The following is a 20,784-nucleotide window of genomic DNA, read 5'->3' as shown; positions in this document are numbered from 1 at the left end:
ACTGTAACGGGCCGGACAGGAGTGGGTCCTGTTTTAACTACGGTAAAACGGGACATGAATCTAAATCATGTCAGTCGACGGCTAGTTGCGTCCTTTGTGATGCACCTCACAGATGTGGCACCACGAACTGCCCTAAGTTCAGGACTGCACTTCAAACAGTTCGGAATTCTGAGAAGAATCAAGTCCAAGCACCACGAGCGGTTCCTAAGACCTAAAAAAAATAAGACAGGGGTAGGATTTTGAAATGGCTGCACAAGGGACAAAAAGACTAAAGATACTCCAAGTAAACATCGGGAGGGCCAAAATGGCACACCAACTGATATATGCAAAAGCCCTCGAGATTGGAGCAGACCTACTTGTTGTCCCTGAGCCCAACAAATGGCTATTATTGCCTGCTATATCTCTCCGAATATCAGCCTGATGCGCTACAAAGAACAGGTCGAGAATATCATAATGACATCACAAACATATCGGGATTTTATACTTGCTGGCGACGTGAACGCCAAATCAATCATATGGGGATCTCCTAGAAATGACCATAGAGGGGAGATGTGGAATGATTGGATATTCGCAAATGACCTAGTAGTGCTAAACAATGGAAAACCCACATTTGTGAGAGGAGAGAGTCGAAGTCACATAGATATTACCCTTGTGAATGAAAGTTATGCCAGAAAGATTGCGGGCTGGGAGGTGTTGGAGGATAATCTCTACACTTTTCACACAGATACATAGTCTTTGAAACTGGCATCAAGGTCTCGAAGATCGGCCGGAAAAAGTAACCTTTAATAAAGAAGCTTATACGAGGCAGATAAGTAACCTACAAGAAGACGACACTACCGAATTCCAAGATTTCAGACAGAAAATTATTAATGCATACACTTTAAGTAGTTCCACCGAGAACGTCACATATACAGTGCCATACTGGTGGAATGATGAGATCCAGAGCAAGAGAGCCGAATGTTTTAGACTCAGGCGTACGGCACAAAGGTATAGGACTCCACAACACACTGAAAATTACAAGCGAGCTAAAAAAGAATTGGGTAGAGAAATTAAACGGGCGAAGCACTCTTGCTGGCATAACCTATGCACAGCACTAGAAGATGATGTATGGGGCGAAGCCTATAGAATTGTCACAAAAACATTAAGAACAGAGACCCCATACAGCCTTTGTGCAAAAAAAGGAAGGAAATAGCTAATACCCTATTTCCTGCTAAGCCCCCACAGCAGTTCACTCAAAATAATGTCAACGTTCGACCTGTTGATTTTTCGGCTGAAGAAATAGCAATAGCGACAAAAAGTATCAAATTAGGAAAAGCAGCTGGTCCTGATGGTGTGCCTCCTGAGGCGATAAAGATCATCATAGAGAAAAATCCTGAGATGGTTCGGAGGGTCTTCAATGAACTCCTCCAGAAGCAAATGTTTCCCATAATGATTAAACAGGCAAGACTGACGTTAATACTTAAACCGGGCAGGGATCCCGAGATTGCCAACTCATACAGGCCGATCTGCCTTCTAGACAGCCTGGGGAAATTTTATGAAAATCTTATTAAAAATCGCCTAGAAGACGAATTACAGATAAATGGAAGTATATCTGACAAACAGTACGGATTCAGGAAATCTAGATCATCCATCGATGCGGTAAAAGAAATAGTTGACACGGTAAAAAGGACGAGCAAGAAATGGGCCGCCCTCGTGATGTTTGATGTGAGAAACGCTTTCAACTCAGCCAACTGGGGTCACATTATCACCTCACTGGAAAAAGCAAATGTGTCAGAATATTTGATCAATATAATTTAGGACTACCTCAATGAAAGGTATGTCCAAGTGGCAAAACCTAAAGACTTGAAAACATCAGCAGGTGTACCGCAAGGATCCGTACTAGGACCAATGCTTTGGAACATTTTATATAATGAAATCCTAGAAATCGACTATGGAGCAGAGACCAAAGCTATTGCATACGCAGACGATTTAGCTCTACTCATTCAGTGTAACAATAACTTGGAGTTAGAAACGTTAGTCAACAGAAGCTGTAGAAAAGTCAAAAGATGGATGGTGAAACAAGATCTAGAGTCGGCAACAGAAAAAACAGAAATTCTGATCTTGAAAGGCCCTAGAGCCCGCCCAAACCTGGCTTTTGTAGTAGGTAGTACAAGTATAGAGCCTACGTACTGTGCTAAATATTTGGGCATCCAACTAGACACAGGTCTAGGATTTACAAAGCACCTGATGAAAGTAGTCCAAAGAGCAGAAGAGAGAACCGCGGCATTAATAAAAATTATGCCAAATATCGGCGGTCCAAGTGCCCTCAAAAGAAGAATGTACCTTCAGATTGTGAATTCTACCCTCTTATACGGCGCTCCCGTATGGTACGAAGCCTTGAGAATGGCTAAGTATAAAGAACTGCTTGCAAAGGCACAAAGGAAGCCTTTACTAAAGGTAGCAAGCGCATACCGGACTACTTCTACGATTGTCCTACAGGTCATAACAGGTACGCTCCCCATTCACCTCCTAGCTAAAGAAAGAGACACTTTATATAACAGAGAAAACGGTCATTTACCGGAAATAAAATCCGAAGTAAGATCACATATGCTCCAAATATGGCAAAATGAATGGGAGGCACAAACGGAGAAGGCACAATGGACCAAAATGCTAATCCCTGATGTGGTAACTTGGTCTAAATGTAGGTTCAGAAGGTTAAATTATTTTTTTACACAATTTCTCACCGGCCATGGCTCCTTTAGGTCGTACACGTATAGAATAAAGAAGACAACAAATGATTTGTGTATAGATTGTGGTGTCATAGACGACGCAGAACACTGCATTTTTGCTTGCACTACTTTCCAAAGAGAACGGAATAATCTAATATCAAGGCTAGGAGCGATAACGCCCAACAATCTGATACAGAAAGCGACGCAAAACAAAGAATCCTACGATGTTACTGTCGACATAATTACGCAAATTATAAAGAAAAAGAAGACGCTAGAAAGAGCGAGACAGGAACGGGGTGGTTGAGGTAACAAATTACATAATACGCTGTCATGAGTTCTTTACAGCTCGGCTGCACGACGGAATAGACGGCACCTTTACAGCCAGATCTGTAATTATATTACGTACGTAGTTTTCACGACCTCATGCCTCTTTTAATTCACATTCCTTCCTTGTCAGGCTGAACACACCTGCACTTTTTATGAACCCATATTTTGTTTCCCCACAATACCGTCTCTGTATATCATTTTAAGTGGTTCTTATCGTTTTTAGGTAAGAACCCCTTTACAATTTTCTCCCAAATTTTCAGACTGCACAAGGCATCTCAATGTTTCGTTCACCGATAGAACTCGTCCGGGGGTGCCTTGTCCGAAGAAGGGGTGGTTTTTAGTTGGTAGGCGACTGGTCAGGGGTGCATGTGGCGAATATAATCCATACTTTGGATGCTATGTCCTAGCACGTGCTCCTTTCCGGATCGAATCCAACAGTACTAGGGACATCTTCCCTAGTCGGTTTAGAACCTTTCCACCTCAGTCCAAAAAAAAAAGACTTCCTTCTCTCAGTGGTTCTCAAACATAAATAATATTTGCTAAACATACTTAGGTTAAATTAAAATAAAATAGAAATTAAGAAATGCCTTTTATTTATGTCACACAAGCAGTTTGTTTTTAATTCTACAGTATGTGCTAGCGATACAAACCATTTGTTTATAGATTTAAATAAAATCGAATAAAATAAAACTAAAATATAAAGAAACATTTTATTTATGTATTGTTACGTTCAAAAGTTAAGTGGGAAGGACTTTTAAAAACCGCACTGTATATGATGGCAGTAACAAAACGTAGACATATCTGAAAATAAAATTAATAAATAAGTTAAAAATAAAAGAAGTCATTGTATTTAATTTCGTGTGTAAGTAATCGTAATTGTACACCATTATATTTAGTTCCTTTTTCTGTCAATCGCTGTCACATTTAGTTTCTGCTTCACTATCATCATCATCATTATTATCGTCACTGTCATCACTATCTCCGTTATTTACATTTAGAATAATTGGTTCGATATCATCCAACAAATTTTCAATTTCCCACATTTTTTTTTCTGTTGCTATTACGTGGTTTACGTAGCTTTTCCATTTCTCTGGCGTAATGACCTGGTCCCAAACAGCACAGTACGTTTTAAGTACGTACAATTTTGGTACTGTACGTACATGATGTAAACTGTATGTTTTAAGTACGTACACTGGGGTACATACCAGTAGGTCCGTACAGAAGAGTACGTACTATTACGTCTTAAGTATGTACCATAAGAAAGAAGAGCTAAAGCATATTTATTATGATAGGTTATGTTAACCTAACCTATTTTATTTGGTTAGGAATTTTCCACTTTGAGTACAGTTTTGATGTGATAATTCATTGCAAGACAGTTTCATTTAGATTTTTTTTACTTATTTTTGGTGTTGGTGCTTATAGTGTGGTTTCCTGTTATCTTATTCAGTCGAGTGTTTTTTAACTTATATAGTCATACTGAAAAATGTATTTTGTGGGTGAGGAAGTTATATAAATAAATTATTAAATAAAAAATAAGTATATTTAGAACAAAACCATTTGGTAAACTTTAAGATTCATAAGTTTTGCTTGTTTTTGTACTTTAAATATGAATAATAAAGATATATTCACCTATATTTACTTTTATTTACATAAATCATCATAAGTGTGTATAGTATGTACATAATATGTATATATAGTATGTACTAGCTACATACCTTCAATATGTACTAGGTACGTACCTCCAGTACGTACCATCAATTGGAAAATGTACGTCTTATGTACGTATTAAGTACGTACTTCGTACAGCAAAGTACGTACATTGAACATACTTTATGTCCCATCAGTACGTACTTAGTTTGTCTTATGTACGTATATATATACCGTTTCACTTCACTACAAACCATTTCGATGGGATTGAGTTCACAGTGATAGGGTGACAGAAGCCATTCTTGAATATCTTTTTTAGTGTTGAACTGTTGGGAATTTGTTCTGACTTTCTGCTGTGATAGAAGGCATTGTCCATTACCCCAACAGTTTTTTCTGGCAAATTTAGCATTAAGTTATTTTCGAACCAATCTTCGAAGTTCGGTCCATCCACTTCGTCTGTACTCCATAAACAAATCCACTGGTAGATCCCGCGTCCAATAAAACGAACCGTGCACCACGAGCTGTCGGAGCTTTTAATCCTGTTGTCAGACACGAACAAAAGCATCGCGATGAGATGTAATTGTTTTATCAACCCATTTTTTTTTCATACTGTGCCCGATATTGACCCATGATTCATCCAAATACATTCTGTTGTATCTTTCTGCACGGTATTTACGAATTGAGCGTAAATAACGATGACGCCACGAGATGACTTCTGGTTTTTCAATCAAAATTGAATTTCTGCCATGTTTTATAAACACAAAATCCATATCACTCAGCAAGCGATGTAGCGTGGCCCGTGAGAAGTTGGGCAAAGTTTCTTCGACATTTACAACAGCTACTATGGTGTTTATTGTTGGTGGTATGTTGTCACGAAAAAATTTATGAACTATTCTACGAATTAGGCCCCTGACACCTTCATCGTACTTGTTGTCACGAGAATTAATAACCTTTCGCTTCTTGGACCTCCTCTTTGGAGATTGTAATCCAAGTGATGAATATTACTGTTGTATGCGAAACAGAGTCTTTTCGCAAAAACCACTTATTTCTGACACTTTCCTAATTACACTTGATACAGAATCGTTGTTATCCTGATTAAGATGATAATTTATATTCATTAGTATCTGCTTCTCTGAAAGTTTGAGAGCTTTTCCACGTTTCCATTGAACAATTTTCTCCATTTTGCGGTAAAAATTCGACGTCAAATATAACAATAGCCAACAACAGAAAATAACAATAATTGCCAACAGCAAATCACAACAACAGCCACCAACAAATAATAACAATAACAAAAAACAGTAGCAGTACATCCAAGATGGTACAAATAATCGTAACTCGAATATGTTTACGCGCTCCGAAGAACAAATAAAGAATAACTAAGGCCCTGGATGTATCAAGCTTTTAAACATATTCTGTACAAGAATTACTCTAATTGCTTCTTAATTACTGAATAACTTCGAAGAAACTATTTGCAGTTGATATCAACCAAAATTGCAAATTCCTTACACATTATGGCAGTAATTAGCACCGCAGGGACATTATTTTAAACTTTGAAACAAATGTTTATTTAATGCACATTTTATTATACTACTGCTACCAATAAAAGATAAAAGTTGATAAGTTACTATTAGAAACAAATAATGTATACCTAGTATTATATAAAATTATTAGCAAACGATATTTGTAAATTACATAAAATTCTACGTGAAGACTTGTTGAGAACTCCTGGTTTATTCCGTTTATTTTGAAAGATATGACAATAGAGAACGCCATCGCTCACTGCATAAAACTGGCAACGTCTTGGCGAAATTCCCATAAGGTTAGCATTGCATATCTTACCCTGTACAGACTAGTCACTTTGAGACGATGTATAGTCTCAATAATTTCAAAATGTTACTTAAACAGTATATCAAAAATTTATAGTGTACTTTATTTATATTGTATGTATATTAGGTTTTTCTATTTAAATAAAGATCTATCTGCCTATTTTGTTGACGTCCATAGTTGTTGTGCATTTCGTATTTAAAAGACGTAAGTGTAATTAATCACCTCATTATTATTGTAATAACGTAATGTAATAATGTAAACATGTTTTACATTTATACATATCAATAGTGATATCGATGTTTTACATATCAATAGTGATATCGATTCTTATTAGCAAAGAAAACTGCTGTGTAACTATTCTTCATTATTTTTATGAGAATTTCCTTGACGAGATTCTTCCTGTAAGAGTTTAGTTTTCACTATATTAAAATCAATTCTGGTTGGATCTTGACTGAAAATAATGTCAATTGCTTGATATGACTCCGGCATAGCAGCTAATACTTGTGAAACAATTTCGGGTTCTTCAATTTTTCCACCACTATTCTTCCGATCTGCCACTGTGTTTTCAAAAACCATTATGAAATCTGTTAATTTTCCACTAGCATACCTCATATTTCTTAATTTACGTTGAATTTCAACTTGAACGGACAAACGTTTTTGCAAATATGTGTCTTTTAAATTGTTGAACATATCTCTGGCTGTCTTTTTAGCTTTTACGATCTGTATCATATTATCCGCTAAGCATTGCACGATAAGATTCCTTGCTTTAGCATCATTCTTTTGTAAGATGTCATCAATTATGTCTTTTTGTAAAATTTCCAGCAAATAATTTTATTCCAACATTAATTCCATGCGAAACTTCCAATTTGAAAAACCTGCAGGTACAGTTCCCGGCATATAAAACTGGTACACTTTTTTTTCCTAATGTAAACCTGTTCAGGCTTGACACAATGGTTTTTGAATCAATTCGTTGTTGCCATCACAGATAACGGAATTGCACTAAATCTAAATAAAAAAGGGTATTGGCACAGGGAACATTGAAATGCATCTACTGTAATTTTATAATGTGTCTGTCGCACAGCCCTCCTTTTAGTTGATTTGATACAATATTTTTGTTGAACTGGCAACGTTGACCTAGAAATTAGAATGACAAATGTGACAAGACCAACTTTCACTACTTGAAAAACACGATTTTCCAACTTACCTGTAGATTGACCGCCATTGCTCCCTTTCTTTTGATCACGTTCACGTTTCCAGAGTTCCAAAATTCCAAGATCCAAATTCCTGTTTACCCTTCGAATCACAAACTATTCCATTACTGGCACATAGCTGGGCCCATAACCTAAATTGATTACTGGATTCGAAGCAGTAAAACAAACAATATTTCACTATTTACTATATACTTTTAATAATAAGAATCTTGATAGCCAACGGCCATTACAATACAATAACGAACATTATCAAGTGAACTCTACTGACTTATTCTATGGTTACAATCTGACATGACATATGTCACTTTTAAAATCAAGCGGGAATTGTGGTATTTTAACAGATTACTTTAATACATTTGTTTTTCATCAATTAACTGGTTATTCTTAAAGTATTGATTAATTTTAGGTAGGTAACTTTTAATTTTTTTCTTCAGACTATCTTTTTCTCTTTCGTTTTTCGCTTCCACTCAAATATTTTTTAGAAGTAGACATGTTGCTATCTAACTTTCACAATTAACTTTACTTTGCCTTTATTTGAAGGTTGAATAATGAATAAAACTACGAAAAATGAGAGACACAAATGACCCATCGTCGCAACAATCAAACGAGGAATGCTTAATACAGCACACCATGCTTAAAAAACAAATCTGTGATAACAACACGCCAGCACCACGAAAATAGTCCAACCACAATAACAAAATCCGGAAATTCCACGAGCATTACGAGATCGTCCGCTGCATCTAAGTACCGAGACAAAAAATAAAGCAACCAATGGATACGTCCTAAAATTGATCATTTTCTTACGAATGCGTTTAAATCACTTCTAAGCTCGCCGCTTCTCGTGCCGGCGGTTCCGTCAGGTCGGTGCCCGTGAGATTTTGCCAGGCCTGTCGCATTATAGTTACGCCATTGTATTAAATATAAATGTGTAATAGCTATTAAATCATTTAATAATATATCTTCTTCTTCGCGTCCCATATCAGAATTATCCGACGTTGGCCATCACCATTGCGAAGGCTTCTCGATCTTCTGCAATATGGAATAATTAACTCGCATTTGATATCCGAATCCATTCACGAATGTTCCTCAACCAAGAAACCCGTTTCCTTCCTACACCTCTACGGCACTCTATTTTGCCTTTAAGGATCAGTTGTAATATTTTATAACGACTTACCCTTACTATATGTCCCAGATAAGACATTTTTCGATGTTTAACAGTCTTTAGCAGTTCTGTGTCTTTGTTGACGCTCCTTAGTACTTCTTCATTAATTTTCCTTGCTGTCCAAGGTATCTTCAGCAATCGTCTATGAACCCACATTTCCAATGCTTCAATTTTGTCCATGATCGATACTTTTAGCGTCCACACTTCTGCACTATCCAAAACTACGGACCAAACAAAGCACTCAACCATTCTTTGTCTTAGTTCTAAACTGAGATGATTATTGAAAGGACTTCATTTTCATAAAAGTAGTTTGTCATTGCTATTCTACGTTTTATTTCTATCTCTGTATCTAATTGGTCCGTTATCACAGTTCCCAAATATGTCATTTTGTGAACTTTCTCAACTTGTACTCCGTTTAATTGAAGCTTTGCATCGGGATGTGGGTCACGTGTGGGTTAATAATATATAATATTGTAAAATAGCTAGAGTTTTCACAACTTGCAAAATATTTTCTTGAAATAAAATTTGGCCAGATAATCATCTACGATTCATAGAAATAGTGGACCGCATTTCCCGCCATAGTCGATCCACGTTGTTGGTGTGGATCCACCTGGTAATCTATGGTTTTGGAGTGAAATTTTCTTCGTCACGACGGATTTGCTTGAAAATTTGGATTTAGGTTCCTCTTACCCTCTATTTTACTTTTGGACCCAAGCGCAAGGTTGCCTTAACTTGGGAGGTAAAAGCTGAAAACCACCCCTTCTCGGGAGTTAAAAAAACATGTTCAAAATAATTCAGGAAATAGATAAACTGACTAATTCTAAGCAACTTTTGTTCTACAGAGTTTTTTACTACGTCAATATTTTTTGCATTATTTGCGAGTGGAAATGTTCATTAAAACAAAAACACGTTTTCAAACGGTTCTGTACTAGTAACTGAAAAAGTATTTTATCAAAACTAAGTGAGTTACGATCAAAATAAAGTTGGTCCGTTTTTTTGGTAAAAAAAGCATGAACATCACTCATTAATTAGCACCCCAAATGAAATTAATTGTTACCGCTTTACATCTTTAGATATTCTTTATATGATCTGTAAGTTTGATCGATTTAAAGTGCTTATTTAAAAAAAATTGGTTTTATATTAAACAAATTTTTTGAAGTCTTTGCAGATTTTTGAGATATTTGAAAATAACTTAAAAAGTATTAGTGATACAAAAAATTTCGAACAGAAAAAAATGTTTTGTTTTTCTGAACATTTTGGTTTTTTTTTGCTCTTCTGTAAGACATGACTGTTTAAAGTTCACATACACTCGTGATTAGTGACTCGTTCAACCCTAACTACAACCCTTTCAAAAATAAGGGTTTAAAAAAAGAATTTAAATGGTCTTATTGCCCTTAAAGAACCTACAAAACGGCACATAATGTGCTACAAACTACATTAATCAAAAATATTGTTACAAAAATATCACAATATGGGAAAGACATTAGAACAGTACAGGGTATCACGAAGGTTATAGCCATAAAGACAAAAAATATATAGACTTCTTCCATCCTTCCCTATCGAGTGTCTGTCTTCTCCAGCCCCTCACTCCAATATCTCCCTGTACATCGTCCAGATATCTGAGTTTAGGTCGCCCCCCCCCCTTCTTCTTCCGACCGGCCTGTTTAGCATAGTAGCATAGACATACTTTCACCCAATATATATATATATATATATATATATATATATATATATATATATATATATATATATATATATATATATATATATATAGTTCTCGGGAAGAACCGCGTTGATAATTTAAAACTCGACGTTTCGGCACCCATTTTGAAGCCATTATCAAGAGTGATACGGTTCGGTTCGAGTTCGGGGTCTCAATCTGCCTACTCCCCTCACTCGAGACGTACCAGTATCGTGTTCTATATTGCAAGAACTGTCTCTCGGCACTGAGGTCTCAATCTGCCTACTCCTCAGTGTCGAGTGACTACGAGTCCTCCTCACTTGTCACTCGACACTGAGGAGTAGGCAGATTGAGACCTCAGTGCCGAGAGACAGTTCTTGCAATATAGAACACGATACTGGTACGTCTCGAGTGAGGGGAGTAGGCAGATTGAGACCCCGAACTCGAACCGAACCGTATCACTCTTGATATTGGCTCCAAAATGGGTGCCGAAACGTCGAGTTTTAAATTCTCAACGCGGTTCTTCCCGAGAACTCAGTAATTTTCATTTATCTGACCGCGGAAACTTATCCGAACATTTTCCTATCATTATCGTAGCGTAAATTACATTGTTCATCAATTTACTAACCACCAAACGCGTTCCGTTGCACAGTTTTGGTTGGTTTATGTTTCGAAGCATGATTACTATGGAGCCAACCTTTAGGCGTAAATTGTGCGGTGGTAAGCCAGGCACGTCCAAAGAGTTTAAAAATTCAATTGGATAGTTGGTGGCTTCATCTTCATTTGTGACGCAGTCAATAGATTTGAATGAATGCATTGTTCCAATGATCTTATTTTGAATTATGTAGTTCAGATCATCTACATCTTTATTCTTAGCCGCTAAAATTGCTCGCTCACTCAACCATTCATTATTTTTGTAGTTAGAAATAATATTTGGAAATACATTGTTGATAAGTTCGTGTTTTGATGAGACAAAATTACAGAAATTATTTGGAAATGATATTAATTCGCTCGATTCATCGACAGGTACCTGACCATTACCGATAGTCAGCAATTGCTCCGAGAAATCTTCAGCAGATGTATCATTAAGCAATGTAACTCTCATGTTTGTTGCCAGCTGCAGTTTCTTCACATAGCGCCATAGATTAGACGATTTGAGGCAAGCGTTTATTTCATCGGCAGCCGTAGATCTTGGAATTACTGGCAGTATTTGGCGGAAATCGCCAGACAGTAAAATCATTGCTCCTCCAAAACCTCTCGAGTCATTGCGTAAATCTTTTAATGTTCGGTTAAGTGCTTCTAATGCACGTTTATGCGCCATTGTGCATTCGTCCCAGATGATGATTTTCGATGCCGCTAAAACTTTGACCATTGCTGAGTGTTTTGCAATATTACACGTTGGTTCTTCAATAGTTTGAAGATTTAACGGTAATTTGAATGCTGAATGAGCCGTACGGCATCCTTCTAACAATGTGGCTGCTATTCCAGAAGAAGCAACTGCAACCGCTATGTTGGATCTCGCCCGAACAGTTGCTAAAACTAATGACATAAGGAATGTCTTGCCAGTTCCACCAGGGGCATCTAGGAAATATAAACCACCATTTTCATCAGCGATTGCCTTCATTAAAGTATCATAAACTTCCTTTTGTTGGTAATTCAACAGGGGTACATTCCTTTGAACTACTAAATCTAATTCCTGGTGATCATATTCACGTTCCCGTTCCAATTCTCGATTAAATGCGTCATTCATTTCACGATTCATACACGAGTCATATCTTCGATCAAGAGTAAAGCACGATTATGTATCTCCTCATTCATCTCAATATCGTGATTTCTGGAACTGACACTACTTTGATGTAAAATATCTTCTGACATACTATGATTGTATTTGTGCCACAGGTTACATAGGTTTGATGGAAAACATGTCGAAATTATGATAGCGAATAATGTGCGTATCTGACTTGGAGATGCAGAGATAATGGCTTCAGCGATTGTCGTATCCCAATGGGTATCGTTTTCTAATAAGTTCAATTCTTCACATGCAGCACGATATGTTGGGAATATTACACCATTAACAGTTCGTAGTGATTGTAGAAACATTCATCATTCTTTGGATGAACTGTATACATACGACCAAGAGCATCAGTAGAACGCACATCTGGATACCCAGGAACCGCATCACCTTGCTTCCGTCTTTGAAAATTCTTGGATGAAGCATTCCAAGTATAATAACGTGGCATCTCCGAGTAAAGCAAAGTTCGTGCAAACTGATCGCTTTGGCAGATTGCAAAAAAACTGGCCAATGTAGTTGCTGGAGGTGTTTCAGCACGTTGCGTAGCATTCGAAGCCGTGAAATATACTCATTGACCATTCTCCAGATGCACCGCCAAATGTATAACAGTAGGATGACGTTCGTGAATTAGAAATGCGAATATACGCCAAATCGCTTCATTACAGTTCACATAACGACCAACTTGATAGCGTGAAATTTCATCGTTGGTATTTGAGGATTGCAATCCAAAAACCGCCATATCACTGCCTTTCGTGACATATTTGCAAATATATTTTATGGACTTAACTGAATTGCAGTATTCAACGTTGCAATGTGTCTTGAACGTTTTAGAAATAAGTGGCGAATATGGAACAATCCAACTGTTGTCGACAACGAAATCCATTCTTTTCACTTTCGTTGTGACAGTTCGACCGTTGTCATCTGGTGATCTACGCCGATACAGCGGATACCCATCGTTGCCAGTGACAGTCTCCGCCATTAATTTCCGTGGATATCGTTTAGAGCACTTTCCATCGACCATGCAAGGTGATTGGGGATTGATGGCACCACACGGTCCATGAATCATATTAGTAGTAACAACATCATGTAGGTCTGGATCGACTTCATGATCAGGAATCTCGGCACATATGATATCATCTATTTGGTCAGGCTGAATTCTTTCCACTAACCAAATAAGAATGTGTGCGTGCGGCAGGCCTCGCTTTTGCCATTCGATTGAATACATCCAGCATCGAGTATCTCCAAAGACGCGTTGTTAACAATAAAGTTCATCAGGGACCGAATTTTTTGCCTGAATATACGTGCTCTGATGTCGTGTCTATCATTTGATGTTTGTCCGGGAAGCAGCAATTGAGTAATTTCTATCCATTTTGGATTACAGGTAAAAGTAATAAAGAGATCTGGCCGGCCGTAATGACGAACATATGTCATTGCATTTTGTGCATATTCATGCATATGATGTGGGCTACCAATGTACGTCGCCGGCAGAATAGTTAATCGACCAATATTAGCTGCATTTCCTTCAGTACTAATTGCATCACGTAAATGGATGTACTCCTCAGAACGCAGTTTGGCTTGGTTCAACCTAATAAATGTTAAACGTTCAGTTTCTATTTTTACATACATGTCAACGCAATACTGCTGAAACAATCGACGAAACCCCAGCAAATAGTTGTCAGCATTTTGACGAATCATCAAACGATATGCATAATAATTCATTGAGCTAAATTTCTTTGTAGTTTCTTCACCTGAAATTAAAAATTTGATAATTAACCATTTCAAAGACAAATAATACAGACATTAACCATTATTAAGATACTGATACTTTACCATTCAATGGATTTATCATTTTAATATTAAAATAATATCCATCTTCTCCTTGCCAAAACATCAGTGGGTATTGCAATGCGTCATATGATCGATGAGTTTCAGATATTTGTTGCAGTTGCCCAGTATCGCGACGTGTAAGCACAATATCGCGTTTTTCCAATTGTTCACCAACAATCAGGATGGCAACTTCGTCTACTGTTGGAGCATTAAATGTGCATTCGTGTGTTCCAGATGGTCGTTTATCTGCTTTGATGACAACTTTATAGTCATCATTTGGCATGCGCTCTAAAGCACTCTTAAACAACCTGACCAACGCATGATGTTCATGAAGCAGACACTGCAAGTCTTGAATAATTTGCTCGCTTCATTCCTGCATTGATCCCTAGGCGTCGATCAAGTTGTTCTTCCATGTTGCCCATGAAATATATTTGTAAAAATTTATTCTGTGTATCTTCGAAAGGTAGTAATGATCCAATTCGATGGTGAATCTGTCCTTGTATCTACAAAATAAAAACCAGACAGTATTAACTGGGTTATAAACACTTTTTCTGTGGGAGAGTAGAGTTCAGTATTAGCAAATATAATACATACCAATAGATAAAGTAAGTTATTCTTTAACTACATTCTATGTAAGTACAAAAATAAATACTGTTACGTAAAAATATGAGTCATAGTTTTAACCTGTAAACATGTTTTTATTCTAATATGTTTTAGAATTTACGAGAGACTTCGATTTACCTGAGCGACCTTCCAGAACCGATGCGAGGGAAATCCAGTTTGCCTTTACCGTTTCGCCATCGAAGGTTTTAGAGTTTTCGAGATAACGGCACTGGTATATAATAACGGAACTTTATTTGGAAGGGACAGTTAATTCTCAAGACCCGCGCTAGCGAATTTGTTACGTACGGATATAATAAATTATTGTCAGATAAGTTAATATAAATAAAGAAATAAATTAAATCCGTAAGTGTTATAAATATTGAACCTTTTAATAAATTCACAACAAATGGTGTCAGAGTGAGATCGAACATAAATTAGACTTATAATAATAATACAAGTGAATATAAAATAAATTGTGAAAATGGCTACGATTTATGAGCTGACAGTGACTAATTTAAGAAGACATCTTGAAGACAGAGAATTAGCTTCCACCGGAAAAAAGGCTGAGTTAGTCCAACGACTAAAGAACGCTTTGCTAGAAGAAGGACTAGATCCAGAGACTTATATATTTGAAGATGCTGTCCTCTCGTCGATTTCGAAAGTTTCTGGTGACATCGCATCATTAGAGAACAAAGTTTCTGGCGATATTTCGAAAGTTTCCGGCGACATCGCATCATTGGAGAACAAAGTTTCCGGCGACATCGCCTCATTAGAAAACAAAGTTTCTAACGAGATTTCTTCGCTGGAAAGCAAAGTCTCTGCTAATATCTCTTTGGAAATCTCTAAAGTAACTTCTGAGATGTCTGCCCTCGACGATAGAATATCTTCGTTAAAAAACCAAGTTGCTGCCGATATGTCGGCCTTCGAAGAAAAGATTAAAGAGATGGAAAGGAAGATGGAGGAAACAGGGACAGCAGAGAGAGGAAACAATCCAATTACAGTGGAGATAAAAGAAGACCAGACGAAATTTAAGTTGGAGACACGGCCGAAATTTGAAGGAAGTGGAGGTTCTATTCATGTTAAAGTCCCAACTTTCGACGGAAAATCATCATGGAACAACTACATGAAACAGTTCGAATCAGCCGCAAGAGCGAATGGATGGTCTGAAAAAGAAAAGGCTGTAAACCTGACTATCGCTCTTCGAGGAGATGCCTTAGATGTGCTTCAGACCATAGCCGTAGAGGAGACCGATGATTTCGAACAACTGAAGAAGAGGTTAAATATGCGATATGGCCACGAACATTTGGAGCATGTATATCAGTCACAGCTTAAAAATCGTAGACAGAAGAAAGATGAGGCTCTTCAAGAATATGAGGTAGATATTGCCAGATTAGTACGATATGCTTATCCAACAGCTCCCGAAGACATGATGGAAAAATTGGCCGTTCAAACGTTTATTGATGGTCTTCGTGATCATGAAATGCAGAGAACACTGCGATTAGCTCGTCACAAGACGCTGGTTGATGTCTTATCCGCCGCCCTCGAATACGAGTCAGCTACGCAGGCCTCTGGAGGATACAGTAAAGTTAGGACTGTAAAAGAGGAAGGAAATGAAGATAAACTTGACCAGCTCGTTAATATGATGAAAATTATTACATGCAAGAAAACGAAGACCATAAAATCAAGAAACTCACCATCAGGAAAACCAGAACGAGTTGGCTTTAGGGGAGCAGCTTCGACCCGGAACTTTTCCAAAGACCCTCTTATACTAATAGCTTCTTTGAAATGTCGTGAAGATAGTGTATATGTAGATGGAGAAATAAATGGTAAAAGACATACGTTGTTGGTGGATACCGGAGCGACCAGAACCATTATACGCCCAACAGTTATAAACAGCCGTAAGAAACTATTACCAACGAGGTTGCGACTTCGGACCGCTACAGGTGAAAATGCCAACATTCATGGAGAAATCCAGGTACAATTGGGAGTTGGAGCAGAAAAGTTCGTCCATACTGTTATAGTTGCTGACATCGAAGAGGATGTTATATTAGGAATGGACGTAATGAATATGCATGGATTCCAATTGGATTTTAAGAATAAGGTAATCAAAGTTGGCAACGAGGAGGTATTTCTTCATCCACATAATGACAACACCGTGCAAGCAGCCATTACAGAAGATACAGTCGTGCCTGCGAGAAGCGAAACGATCATAGTAGCGCGACTACAGGGAATTGTAGACGAAGGGAGACCTGTTATGATGGAGCCTTGGAACCACGACGATGAGGTTGGCCGTGGAATCATAATTGGAAAGGAATTGGTGACTTCGGCTAAAGAAATTCCTGTGAGACTTATCAATGTCAACGACTACCCAGTGACCATCAAGAAAGAGACAAAGGTAGGAACTTGTGTACCTGTGACATCCATAATCCGTCAGGCGACAACATCTGATAATTCCAACGACAAATTCGACCAAATGGTTGCAGTTGCAGGACAGTCTCTAAATCAGATGGAGAAAAGGAAATTAAGGGAATTTCTTCGGCAGTATCGTGATATTTTCGTACCGAAAGGAGGAAAGACGGGAAGAACTACCGTTGTTAAGCATAAAATTGATACTGGTAATGCTAAGCCAATTCGTCAAACAGCTCGACGATTACCACAGGCGAAGAGAGAGGAAGCTGAAATAATTGTTCAGGAAATGAAGAAAGACGGGGTGATAGAACCTTCTACGAGCCCATGGGTCTCTCCGGTGGTCCTGGTTAAGAAGAAAGACGGAACGACGAGGTTCTGTGTGGATTACCGTTTGCTGAACAACGTTACCAAGAAAGATAGTTATCCTCTGCCTCGGATCGGTGACACATCATTGAACACATTGGCTGGAAGTAAATTATTTTCTACTTTAGATTTGAAGTCTGGATACTGGCAGGTAGAAATGGACCCAGTCGATAAAGAAAAGACAGCCTTCACCACAGGATCTGGATTGTGGCAATTCAACGTTATGCCATTTGGACTTTGTAATGCTCCTGCGACATTTGCGAGGCTTATGAAAAATGTGTTGAGAGGGTTATCTTGGAAAACTTGCCTGGTTTATTTAGATGACATAATCGTCTTGGGGGAGACATTCGAAGATCATTTGAGGAATTTAGAAAACGTTTTTAATCGACTTAAAGCTGCCCAATTGATGCTAAACCCCAAGAAGTGCCAGCTATTTCAAGGTAAAGTCAATTATCTGGGTCATATAGTCAGTAAAGGAGGAGTGGCCGTGGATAAGGGAAAAATCGATTCCATTAAGGAATGGCCAAAACCAACTGACAAACATCAAGTAAGAAGTTTTCTTGGACTATGTACTTACTACCGGAGGTTTATTAAGAAGTTTGCAGATATCGCTAAGCCATTAACGCGACTTACAGAGGAAGCAAGAGAATACCGCTGGGATATAGACTGCCAAAATGCCTTTGAAACGTTGAAAAAGCATTTAATAACAGCACCAATTTTGGGGTATCCACTGCCAGAAGGAGAGTTCATCTTAGATACGGATGCAAGTAATGTGGGAATTGGAGGAGTGCTGTCTCAGATTCAAGGAGGACAAAAACGAGTCCTGGAAAATGATGACGGTTCAGAGAAGAGAAGACAGTTGGTGATCCCAAAGAGCAGAATAGCCGAAGTACTTCGTCAGTTACACGACAGTCCATCGGGAGGGCATTTTGGTGTAAGGAAAACCCTTCAGCGAATTCGGGAACGGTTTTATTGGATGAACAGTCTTGACGATGTAAAAGACTGGTGTAAGAAATGTACTATTTGTGCCACGAGTAACGGGCCTTACCGAAAAAGGAGAGCTCCTATGAGACAATATAATGTTGGAAGCCCGTTTGAAAGAATAGCTTTGGACATCGCTGGGCCATTTCCAGAAAGTGAAAATGGAGGCAAGTACATGCTGGTAGTAATGGATTACTTCACTAAGTGGGTCGAGATTTACGCACTTCCAGACCAGAAGGCCGCCACCGTTGCAGATAAGTTGATCCAAGAATATATCAGCCGATTTGGAGTGACTTTGGAGATCCATAGTGACCAAGGCAGGAACTTCGAAAGTGATCTATTCCAAGGAATATGTGATTGACTAGGCATGAAGAAAACAAGAACTACCGCGTATCATCCGCAATCGGATGGTATGGTAGAACGAATGAATAGGACAGTTGGCAAGTATTTGACAAAGATGGTGTCCGATCATCAGCGAGACTGGGACCAATACCTTCCGTTCTTCACAATGGCCTACAGATCTGCTGTTAACGAATCAACAGGCCAGACACCAGCCAAAGTCCTATTCGGACGCGAAATGCGACTACCTTGTGATCTAGAGTTTGGGTGTCGACCTGGAGAAGATGTAGCAGGTGAAGATTATGTGATCGAATTACGAAGAAGAATGGACGATGTACATGAGTTGGTCCGTTCCCACCTTCAGATCGCTAGCGACCGAATGAAGAAACGGTACGATACACAAGCCGAAAAGGGTTGCTTTAAGAAGAACGACAAAGTCTGGCTGTATAATCCCAAGAAGCGAAAAGGTTGTTCTCCCAAATTGCAGCAGTTTTGGGAAGGTCCATACCTCATCATGGAGAAGATCAACGATGTCATCTACCGAATAAGCAAGATTCCGAGGGGAAAGCCGATGATAGTACACCATAACCGGCTGGCGTCTTTCGAAGGTGACCACGACGTAGATGAAGAAGTGGAAGTAAACCAAGTCCAAGACGTGTCTGACCTCACGTTTGAGGAATTCATGGGTGCCTATGGAGGTACCGGTAAAGCAAGACATGGTGTTACCACTGAAGAAAAGCAAGATCTACTCGCGCTCCCCGATGACTACTCGCTGGCCCTTACCATCCCGGCCAGTATCAAAGACGCACCAGGGTTGGCATCCGTCTTTCGAAGGAAGTTTGGTCGAGTTGCAGAACTTCAATGCCAGGTGCCAGCTCCCGGTAAAACCTTGAAACTCCAAGATGCATCACGTTACCTTTTCTACCTGGTAACAAAAGACACTACCCGTGACCAACCTACCTACCGAGATGTATGGGAAGCCTTACTTCAATTGAGAGAGCACGTACTAGAGTCCGAGGTGCAAAAGTTAGCCATGTCAAAGTTGGAGTGCCGCCAATTAGATTGGAGGGTTATCCGAAATATGGTGGAGGAGATCTTTAAAGACACCGAAGTCCAGGTGTTAGTCTGTTGCAATCCGCATAGTTACTGGTGCGGAGAGAAAACCGTCCCTTGTCATTTTTATACAACTGGAAGTTGTAAAAGAGAGTCCAGTTGCCGATACCAGCATACCGTTCCAGTTCTAGTCCCGACAAGGTTCCAGGAGGAACCATCTTTTGAGAGGGGGGCAATGTTACGTAAAAATATGAGTCATAGTTTTAACCTGTAAACATGTTTTTATTCTAATATGTTTTAGAATTTACGAGAGACTTCGATTTACCTGAGCGACCTTCCAGAACCGATGCGAGGGAAATCCAGTTTGCCTTTACCGTTTCGCCATCGAAGGTTTTAGAGTTTTCGAGATAACGGCACTGGTATATAATAACGGAACTTTATTTGGAAGGGACAGTTAATTCTCAAGACCCGCGCTCGCGAATTTGTTACGTACGGATATAATAAATTATTGTCAGATAAGTTAATATAAATAAAGAAATAAATTAAATCCGTAAGTGTTATAAATATTGAACCTTTTAATAAATTCACAACAATACCTTAAATGTCGGATTAAATCCTCCTTCTTCGATAATGTCTGCCCCAAATGACGTCATTTAGAAACAACTATTGTATTTTCGAGTATTTGCAAGAAAGTGGCGTGATTCTTGTATTTCGCCACAAAGCAATGAATACAATGGCTCATGTGGCGGAGTCAACACTGGCAATTTCACTTTACCATTAAGGCAGCATAATCCAGGCGTTTCTCCGGAAAACTTTAATGCACCACAATACTCGCAAACAACGTCCATTTGCCC

The 20,784-nt window shown here is 38.5% G+C and overlaps 2 protein-coding genes across 2 annotated transcripts; both read right to left on the bottom strand.

Annotated features, from left to right (window-relative positions):
* Window positions 1-12,321: 12,321 nt before the first annotated feature.
* LOC140433756 (uncharacterized) lies at window positions 12,322-12,663 on the bottom strand. Its single transcript, XM_072521733.1, has one exon. The coding sequence runs from the start codon at window positions 12,661-12,663 to the stop codon at window positions 12,322-12,324; it is 342 nt and encodes a 113-aa protein (XP_072377834.1).
* A 260-nt stretch (window positions 12,664-12,923) lies between these two features.
* LOC140433755 (uncharacterized) lies at window positions 12,924-14,465 on the bottom strand. The gene is made up of 3 exons (XM_072521732.1): window positions 14,186-14,465; window positions 13,579-14,103; window positions 12,924-13,519 (listed from the first exon to the last, which is right to left on the bottom strand). The coding sequence occupies exons 1-3, from the start codon at window positions 14,463-14,465 to the stop codon at window positions 12,924-12,926; spliced, it is 1,401 nt and encodes a 466-aa protein (XP_072377833.1).
* Between the last annotated feature and the right edge of the window lie 6,319 nt (window positions 14,466-20,784).

Source organism: Diabrotica undecimpunctata, chromosome 2 (genome assembly GCF_040954645.1).
Source record: "Diabrotica undecimpunctata isolate CICGRU chromosome 2, icDiaUnde3, whole genome shotgun sequence".
Lineage (NCBI taxonomy): Eukaryota > Metazoa > Arthropoda > Insecta > Coleoptera > Chrysomelidae > Diabrotica > Diabrotica undecimpunctata.
Note: the sequence above shows the minus strand (reverse complement) of the source record. Positions and strands in the feature narration are given on the sequence as shown.

Excerpts from the sequence above, each read along its gene's own strand:
- LOC140433755 (XM_072521732.1), bottom strand. The coding sequence starts at position 14,465 with ATGCCAAATGATGACTATAAAGTTGTCATCAAAGCAGATAAACGACCA. Across the intron at positions 14,104-14,185 it reads AATGATAAATCCATTGAATG|GTGAAGAAACTACAAAGAAA; the intron begins GTAAAGTATCAG and ends TTTTAATTTCAG. Across the intron at positions 13,520-13,578 it reads GGAGATACTCGATGCTGGAT|TGGAAAGAATTCAGCCTGAC; the intron begins GTATTCAATCGA and ends TTATTTGGTTAG.
- LOC140433756 (XM_072521733.1), bottom strand. The coding sequence starts at position 12,663 with ATGTTTCTACAATCACTACGAACTGTTAATGGTGTAATATTCCCAACA.